The 10,091-nt window shown below is 35.2% G+C and overlaps 1 protein-coding gene and 1 non-coding gene across 2 annotated transcripts; both read right to left on the bottom strand.

Moving 5' to 3' along the window:
• Nucleotides 1-1,842: 1,842 nt before the first annotated feature.
• On the bottom strand, nucleotides 1,843-8,175 carry LOC110803975 (uncharacterized). The gene is made up of 13 exons (XM_022009525.2): nucleotides 8,018-8,175; nucleotides 7,835-7,934; nucleotides 7,636-7,744; nucleotides 5,644-5,732; nucleotides 5,458-5,514; nucleotides 5,227-5,335; nucleotides 5,038-5,139; nucleotides 4,226-4,290; nucleotides 3,703-3,806; nucleotides 3,553-3,617; nucleotides 3,191-3,245; nucleotides 2,531-2,720; nucleotides 1,843-2,228 (listed from the first exon to the last, which is right to left on the bottom strand). The coding sequence occupies exons 1-12, from the start codon at nucleotides 8,073-8,075 to the stop codon at nucleotides 2,560-2,562; spliced, it is 1,074 nt and encodes a 357-aa protein (XP_021865217.1). The 5' UTR covers nucleotides 8,076-8,175; the 3' UTR covers nucleotides 1,843-2,228; nucleotides 2,531-2,559.
• A 32-nt stretch (nucleotides 8,176-8,207) lies between these two features.
• TRNAA-UGC (transfer RNA alanine (anticodon UGC)) lies at nucleotides 8,208-8,280 on the bottom strand. The gene has a single exon. It is a non-coding gene; the product is annotated as a tRNA-Ala (tRNA).
• Nucleotides 8,281-10,091: the final 1,811 nt, after the last annotated feature.

Below are 10,091 nucleotides of genomic sequence, written 5' to 3'. Positions count from 1 at the left end.
TTTGACGTATGGATTGTCTTACTTGTGGAATAAATGGAATGTGAACAAATTATTTCTATTCAAATTGGTGTTTTTTGTATTTTGCGTAGTCCTCTCATGTTTTTCTTCTACTCCATCAAATTTCCTAGTTTCCCACTCCGCACGCTTCAGAAACTAAACTAAAGGTATAGATGGTCAACGTGTGTTTATAATTTTTTGTAATTATGAGTGACGATACAAATGACCGGTAGTGGATACTCCGTATCTACTAAAGTAGTGGTATGGTGAAGAATAGAGTGGATACATATATGTAGACTTGTACTCATTTCGTCTGGTATACATGTAACATATTGAATTTGTACTCATCATATGTGATGGATATATAAATTTCAGGTAGGTGTGGGCAAGAGGTATTATGTGCATTCACTTCGCCTTGCCACGATTGCCATATCTAATTAAACTATTCACTACTCATGCATTGCACTTATTATTTCTCGTGGAGTCCTGAGACATGTAACCTTCTATGGCAAATGAAAGGAATCCACTTATATGAATGAGTTGTTACTATATATCAAAGCAAAGACATTAACACATAAACCAAATGAATGCACAACGTACATAAATACATGTCTCCTTTCTATTAATTCACGTTTGGCCTAGTGAAAAAGTTGTATTTCACAACCATGAAATGCGTGATCAAACCATACTATTTAGAGTTCGGAAACTAATTAAACCATGAAATGCGTTAATCCCCCCTCTCCTCTCTAAGTTGGGTTGACACGAACGTTATACCTTTCACCTTATTTACCCAAAAAAAAGTCTCATTTATGGTTTTTTTTGTTCCACAAAAGTTTTCACATTAGGGGCAAATAATAAGGATAATTGTTAAAATTGGATACAAAAAAACTGTAATAAATATATTGTCATCAAATTTGGTCGAGGGTGAAATAATAAAAACACTCATCCAGTCATCCATGACTAAAAAATTTCAAAATATGATAAATTTTAGGAAAAAATGTCAATTAATTACTAGCTAGGTCTTTAGTTATTGTTGTCAATTGCTACCTTATCCCATACTCCGACCAATTAGTCAGTAATCATATTATAATCAATCGTTAATCATAATTTAATTATTTTAATTAAATAATAAAAATATAAAAAATCCAAAACTAATTAAATCAGAAATTTCAAAAGTACCCAATTTCTTTTGGTAATTTCGTGGGAATTTATTAGGGAGTTTATTCTTTTGTGGTCTTTTTGTTTGGGTAATTTCAGATTTTCTGATTTAATTAGTTTTGTTTTTTTTTAAAAAAGAAGTATTAATTAACTAAAATAATTAAATTATGATTAACAATTGTCAATTGATTATGATATGATTAGTGGCTAATCGGCCGAAATATGGGCTAAAGTAGTAACAATAACTAAACATCTAGATAGTAATAGTCAACTTTTAACAAACTAAGAAATAATTAGCAAAGTCACTAAAAACCTAGATAGTAATTGATAAATTTTCCTAAATTTTATGTCAAACGTCATCCCTAATACATGCACTATTGTTTGCATACTCCGGATTATATTTTCTTTGCTTCACCTGTTACAATCAACTAGTTTTTAGCCCGTGTAATACACAACTTGTATATCTTAATCATTCTATATTATGTATCTTGATATACGGCTTACATAAAAGTTGAAGGGACAAAGGACTAATTAATCAATTGTTCCTCATGGATAAATTAGGATGTTATTATGAATGTAAAAACGTTAGTTAAAAGTATTTGGAGAATCATGGAAGATTAAAATTAGGATTGTGAAGGTAAAACAATTACAAAAGTGGGAAAGGGAAAAAAACAAGAAGCTGACACGTAGAAAACAAAACTTTCTATTTTAAAATATCAGTAGAAATTACGGAGTAGTATAGATAATGAATTGACAATTGTCTAGAGTCTCTAGACTTGTAAAGGAAATCACAGCTAACATTACAATTTAGCCTTTACAACCAAAAAAAAGAAAATTGTCTTGTAAAATTGTGGAGTTTTGCATATTTGCATTTCACCTTGATGGTGAGATTTCAACTATACGGACTACTGGTCGTCTTTATCCAGTCGAGAACATTCAGCAACCTCTGCATTGAGAATGAACGCGTGATGCAGACTTCTTGTATTAAGTATCATAAACCGGCCTTCGCCTTCTTAGTTCTTCTTGTATTAAGTAATTCTGGTGGGGTTCAAGCCTCCACGAGGCACATCTACCTGCAAAGTGCAGTCATGTTTTTAATATATACAAGTTGTATTAGCCATTTCTTAACGTTCTTGAATGAAAGAAAGCATTTGCCATAAATGCGCATTTGAAATGTGCTCAAATGATGATAACTGATAAGTGTTTCTCATATTATTCCACTGCAGGATGCAGAGGCACCAGTGAATCAGTGATTTAACCTTCAAACGTGAATTCATGTTTTTTTGTACTAATACACAATTCAATAATCCCAATATGCACAATAGTTACAAGCAAAGCCAATAATTTATAAGGCAGGTGAAAAAAAAAACATTACCTCACATGATCATTGATCAATCATCAATCCTAGGGGCATGGATTTGGAAATCTTGAATGAACGTCGTTTATCTCAGCAATAACTTCAGCTGTTAGTTCAATGTGACATGCATTGACAATCTCCTGGAGCTGCCATATCTTGGTTGCTCCAAAAACAGCACTTGCAACAAGTGGGTGCTTCAAAACAAAACCTGCCAAATATAAGTCGGTCATTAAAGAGATTAATACAGTATACAGTAAGAACAATGCTTTTTTCCCTTCAGTTTTCTGCTTATTGAGACTAAAACATACTAGAAAAAGAGAACATTATTTGCACATGGAGATGTCATACTATAGACAAGATGCAAAGAGAATGTGCTCAAAATCACTAAACAGGGACTAGTTTGATGGAAAACTCCATAAGATTCAGTACAACAGCATGAAGACTTCCTCAAAAGACTACCCTTTCGGTTATTGTTACAAAAAACTGCTGCTTGGCATAGAACAATAACCAGATAATATTTGTGTAAAGTAGATCAATCTTTAGATATACAATTGAGGTGATGAGCTGATAATTCTTCTCGAACACTGAATGAAGTTAATGCATGCAATACAAACGCAGAGAGTCGTGATTCCCTAACACCAGAAAGGAAGAAAAGTGTAAGTGGGAGTAGTTAAGTACCAATTGCCAAAGAAACTGGATGAAGGCCATACTTCTCTGCAATTTGAAGGTATTCCTGCAGTACAAGAGAACACTTGACAAACAACTCTAGCTGTAAGCACTTCAACACCAAAGTTCTATAGCATAACCAAGAAATATAAAACATGTGATAACTTCTTTTAGCAGTGAGGTAGCCAACACTTCCAAGAATCTTGTCATTAAAAGCAAGGAAACATGAAGCTTGTTAAAGTTTTCACATAATTCATGATCAAACCAGTAATTGTTTCATGTTGAGTTTCGAAAAAGTTAACCAACATAGACCAGTAACAGGTTATCAACAGGAGTAACAAATTCCGTCACAATCTGAGAAGAAATATTTGTACCCTCGTGGCTGTCCTTGTAGCACCACTGGACAAGCTATACCTGGATTCCCCTTCAGAATATCTTCCTGCTTCCCAAAAAGGCAAATAATCAATATATGGCATATAAATTAAGTTTGATGAAATCATATGAAAGAGTAGAATATGAAAAACCTCTGAAAAGATTCATTCGAGCATCTGCAGGACCTCCATCGCCTCCAAAGTATTTACCGGACAGTATGCCCATAGCTAAAGGACTGTAGGCTAACAAGAAGATTCTGCCATGGGTTGAACAGGAAAAAGTCCATGATTAATTGGATTGAAGCATTTAAACAGCAACCATGAAGAAGTAGCAACCTAATAATATAAATGATAACTTAACAATCAAGGTTGAGAGAAAAATTGCACCAAAACAATATGAAGCTGAAGCTTTAAAGAGGGGGGTTTTATGGACGGCACTTGCTCAAACAGTAGACATTATAAAAACTAGGCAAAAAGATTAAAATGCTTACAGTAACTAATCCAAAAATACTCACATATTCACATCCCCTACCACTTGCTACAAAATTCTTCCAATTTCTTTTATCATAAAAACATCAATCAGACATGACAGCAGTTTCAAATGGATTAACATTTTTAGTCTTAACCATCAAGAATGTCTACTTCACAAGCACAGAATACACCCAAGATAGGATACCTCTCATGATGACAGCACTCGGCCAATGCAGAATCAAAGGTGCGGCAGAGCAAGCTGTATGAATTCTGGTAGACCAAGATTTACTGTTAGGACACATCTTCCACAGTTTTAGAGCAGCAGATGAGACTGGATAACACCAAATCTTGCTTAACATTCTTTTGTTTCCTACTTTTGTTATTTATTAAAGAAGGGGAGAGATAGAAAAAAAAAGTGGATGCGGTCGCGTTCGCGGTAACGGTCATGTTGTCGCGGAAACCGCTTGTAACGGAAGAATAGAACGGATCGCGGCTAACGCAGTGTGAATTTTTTGAAAAAAACCACATAACATATCGAAGCCTAATCATTACATTTTTAGTCTAAAAAGTATTATATCAACACAATATAACCAAATCTATCATAATACGAGTGAGTATTATATTATGTGAACAAATAAGCACTCGAAATATCATGTTTTATAAACTACATAACTAATTAAAAAAATATTTTTGATGAATTTATGTAAAAGAACGGTGCAACGGAGAAAAAAGCGTCTAACGCGGCGAGTCGTCGTTATGTAACGGACGACGCGGAGAGAAAGACGTGATTTTTGTCAAACCATAACGTAACGGGTTTTTGCGGAACGGCAAATCCAAAATAGGTTACAGAACGGCTGTTACGTAACGGAACGGCCGAGTTTTAATTCCATGGGCATGACCACTCAGATATCTTGATTTGAATAAGAGAAAAGAGGGAGCCTGAAGCAGAACACAGTCAGACAAGGATCAAGGCCTTTTTTTCTTTTTTTTCTTTTTTCTGAGGGAGTGGAATGGAACCTGCAAGGAGATAATTTTTGAACAGCCATCAATTATGCCCGCAACTTGTAGGAACTTCATCACACCATATGGTGTTTCATTACTGAGCCCAATATATCTGACCTACAACCAAGAAAACACCACTAACATGTAAGCTGCGCAAGTGATGCTGCTAGAAGTTTGACAAAGAGCTTAAATTACACTCTCTACCTTGCCAGCATCAACAGCTTTGGTGAGTGCATGAAGCTGCTCCTCGATAGGGGTAGAAAAGTATTGTCTTCTGGGATCATATTCAATTTCTCCGAACATGGGAACATACCTATAAAAGGAATAAGATATAAGTAATTACTGCATGCAAATGAAAGTAATGTCACTGAGGTACCTAGAAATGCATTATGCCGCCAATTACGATAGAGAGGACAAAGAAGACAACATACAAACCGGTCAGGCCAGTGAATTTGATAGAGATCAATATAATCTGTTTGCAGGCGTAATAGGCTGTGCAATGTTATTAAGAACATATGTTAGAGCAGAATACATAACATGAAAGAAATAACGAAAGATATGCAATTTAACATAGACCACTGGCGATAAGAACAAAGGGAAAATGTGAACGCATGGATGTACCTGTTATCTATGGCTTCTTCTATATTCTTAGCATCCAAACACTCCGGCCCTCCTCGAATCCAAGTCATCTGGCCAGAAGGCCCAGCAACCTGCAGAAAAGGAGTATACTAAATCCAAAGAACAAAACAACTGATATTCGAAAAACCAATGAACATTTTATTCTAGGGAGAAACATGTAATATAACTCCCTCTGTCCCAAATTATTTGCCCGGGTTTGACTGGACACGCTTGCTAATGCACAACTTTGACCACCAATATCTTTAACTATGTATTAGAAAAACTTATGAAATGTTAATATTTTGAAGATGTATATTAAGATGAAGCCAACAATATATTACATACTAACATTTTTTTTCACATACTAGAAATAAAATACGGTCAAAGTGATTTGTGTAAAGAGTGCATTAAGTCAAAATGGTGCAAGTAATTTGGGACATAGGGATTAGTTTGATAAAGTTCCTGATATGATTTGGAAACTGCAAATTCTGCCGAAGATTAATTCTCTTTGGAAGGTGTGTAGTGATGGCCTTTGAAAAGAAAGATTAATGTGAAGCAGAATAGTAATGTGTGTTTTGCAATCATCATGATGAAAAATTAAAAAAGCACTTTCACCTACTTTTAAATGCCACTAAACCAAAGATCTGTTACTTTTAGCAGATTTTGACAATATGTCAATATCTCCAGTGATGTGATTCACCCTAATAAAGACTGCTATAAAGATTGGGTTAAGAATACTGGTGGGTAAAACCGTAAAAGAAAAGGATTAAAACTTTGGAAGTACAGTATTTATCTGATGACTAACTCTAACAATGAGAGTCTCTATCCCTATTCCCTAACAAAGATTGATTTTAATTATTTTTTAATGGAAAAGGCATTTAAAAATAGACAAACCTTCTCATGTCAGAGAAGGTCCAAGTCTAATTCAAGAAATTTCTAAATCACTAGAGAAATTACAAGAGAACTCCCTCCTGACAATTTCTATAAGCTTAACTTATGGATCAAAGCTTCAAAATGGCATGTCATCAATAGGTATTGCGATTAGAGATGAAGAAGAAAAGACTAAAAGGTTATTTTGAATGGCTTCAAAGCAAACAAGCAACATTTTGGTGGTTGAAGCCTAGCTCCTAGAGAGGGATTTAGTGCAGCTAATGTTAGTCTGATTGGCATAGCATAAGCCTGCCATTGTTACCCTTTCCTAAGTTCTAAGAACATATTCATGGTATAAGAACACGGAGCACATTTTCTAACTTGTATTGTTCCCTATCTTTTGTAACAGATCACCATTTTTTCAGAATACCAAGAAACACATCATTCCCTTATTCTCCTTGGTGTATGTCAATCAAAATCATAATTCTTTCCAAAATCAGGTGTCGTTTTAACAATTCAAGGTCCAAGAGAAACGTAACATGTGAGACACCCACCATAAGAGGATATATAATAGAGAGGTGAGTAATCCATGATATAAAGTAAAGTAAACGTCTACAACAATACCAGGAAAGCATTTCAGGCTTGTTTTAAAGTACCACTTTTTTTTAATGAATGTGAATTCTTGGTGGCTACTTTTCCCTAGAGAGGGAGTTATTGCAACTAGTATTCTCATTAACAAAAAGTAGCTTAATGAAGAGGATAATGTGTGCATCATTAGAGCTATCAATCAGAGTTGGCAAATCCATTTCGAAACTCCAAACATCATCTCTGATGCAGTTACTAATGCAACGAAGATGGATGACTTGGATTCCAACCATTGCGACATGGAGGCCAAGATAGCAACAAACTTCATAGCTAAATAACTGATTGTAGCTAAACTTCATATTACTCCCTTCGTCTCTCAACAAGGCCGCGCATCCATTTTGGTTGTCCCAAAATAATCAATTCATTTTACTTTTCATGTTTTTGAGCAATAATCAAGACAATTATGCAAAAAAGTTCACAGTATCTTTGATTTTTATGCAAAAACAATTCACAATAATGTAAGAAAGCATAGAAGTGAACCTTAGTAGCCAAAATAAGACGATCCCTCGGAATTTTTCGGTCTTTAATCCATCGGCCCAAGTATTGTTCACTCCTTCCATGGGTCTCCGCACGCTGCGGCACCGGATACCTTCACAAATTAATACAGAACAAACTGAAACAAAAATTCCCAAGCAGATGAAGTATACTAAATAACAAAATCAGCAGCTTTAGGGCATACATTTCGGCAGAATCGAAGAAGTTGATGCCAGAATCAAAGGCTTTATCAAGAAGGCAAAAGGATTCCTGAAGCGTATTTTGTTCACCGAAAGTCATCGTTCCTGTGAAAAGACCACCAAATTCAACTGAAATTCAAAATTAGGGAATTTGATGAAAATTGAAAGTGGATTTGGGGAAGAATTACCGAAGCATAGCCTGGATACTGTGAGATTGGGTGCGAGATTGAAGAGGGGAACTGCCATTTTTGGGGAAAATTGAAGAAAATTGGAAACCCTAGTTTATGGCAGGCACTAAGGCAGCTTTGGCGGGAATTTGCATTATCCGTTTTGGTAGTTTAGAAAGGATGGGGAAAAAGACATGAGGAAGAGGAAAAATGGAGATGCAGGGTATCGAACCCTGTACCTCCCGCATGCAAAGCGGGCGCTCTACCATTTGAGCTACATCCCCTAATATGTTTCTAAAAACCTTTACTTGTTATAATAATTGCAAATATTATACCAAAGCCACCTTGACTTAATGGTTAAGGGTGTGTTTGGCGGTAGCTTTTGAGATAGCGGGTAGCTTTTTGCCCAATTTAAGATGTTCTTTGTAAAATTTGTGAGTCTTTGCCAAAGTAGCGGTTTAGGTAGCCTTTAGCGGTAGAAGTAGTGGTTGGGTAGCTTTTGTCAAATGTTAAAGTTAGTAGCTTTAGGGCGTGTTCGGCGGTAGTTTTTGAGGTAGCGGCCTAGCGGGTAGCGTTTTGAACTATTCAAGACACTACTTGTAAAATTTGTAAGTGTTTAGCAAGGTAGCGGCTTAAGTAGCGGTTAGCGGTTGGAGAGCTTTTGTCAAACGTTAAAATTAGTAGCTTATAAGACAATGGTTAGCTTTTGACAAATTTATAGTAAGTTTTAAACAATATTCTAGCTTTTTTTTATTCTACAATATCAACCGCTACTTTTACCAAACACTCATATTAGTTACCCGCTACTTTGACAGCTAACCGTTACCCGCTAATATACACCGCTATCCGCTACCGCTAATTTTTTCAAACAAGAACTAAGGCTAGAGCTCGTATACAATAAATAATTATACCATTACAGATTTGAATCCTCCCTCATTTGTAATTTGAATTGATTTGTGGCTTACTCGCACACACAAAAATGGTGATAAAGCCTAATTCAATTTAGTTTTTTCAATTCCAATAATAAATCTCGTTTAGATTCATGTACTCAGTCTAAAATAACATGGTCATGTATTCCCTAGCTTGTATCAAATGTAACATTCTTTCATAAATTCGAAACAAAAGGTCTCTTGCGTGCACACGGTGTAAAATAAATTTATCATACATCGGGTAACTTTTGGTAACTTTTAACATGTTTCACTTAACTTTTTTTATTATCTATGAAGAAATTTTTTTATGGATAAAATTTGTAAAGGATTGCATAATACATTTGTACCTATGAGTGATTTGTGTTGATAATAATGCAAAGCGTGTAATTCTTAGACATACTAAAATTGCATGAAGAAGTTAGTTAGGGGAAGTGATAAATCCAAGGAAAATTTTACTTCTTCCAAGGAAATCCACATTTTTTAAAAGTTGAATTCCTTGGAATTGAAGAAGTGAAATTCTTCATTGGATTTATCATTTCCCGTTAGTTAGGTCCGCAGGTATACCGCGGCATGTGACTATTTGTCGCGACTCAACCATGGAGTATACTGTCAATCGAAGACAATAAATCGCAAGGGTACGGATTTTGCCAAGGATTTTTTTTATTTATCCAAGGCAAAAGAGCTACCCGCTGTCCGAAATCTTCTATTGTCATATATGTCCATTATAAAACTGAATCAAATCCTTCTTATTATTTGATCGCCAAAAATACAAAACCTTAATAAACCAAAGGAACACCCATCGTGAGTTCGTTTCCCTTGTTTACGCTTTACATAATTGATCTCATAATTAAACTTTGTTTCCTTATTTTTATTCTTGGTTTTACAAAACTTTATTTTCTTTTTATAACATTCAGTTGTACTTTTTTAGTGGACCGTTGTACTTTGTTAAACTTAGCATTACAATGAAGAAAAATGTGTGTCAAGTGTCCTCCGTGGTGGAATAATGGATGGACTGAATCTAGGGCTCGTCCTATGTTCCATGGGTTGTTTTCGCTTATTTTGGGTAAGGTTTTTCTGTTTTGTTTGCGTATGTGGTGGTAGTACTTTTAATGGTGAAGGGTCAGTCTCACTAGTGCAGTATAATTCAAGATGTCCCTCTTTATTTG

This window comes from Spinacia oleracea, chromosome 6 (assembly GCF_020520425.1).
Source record: "Spinacia oleracea cultivar Varoflay chromosome 6, BTI_SOV_V1, whole genome shotgun sequence".
NCBI lineage: Eukaryota > Viridiplantae > Streptophyta > Magnoliopsida > Caryophyllales > Amaranthaceae > Spinacia > Spinacia oleracea.
The sequence above is the reverse complement of the archived record's forward strand: the minus strand, read 5'-3'. Positions and strand labels throughout refer to the sequence as shown.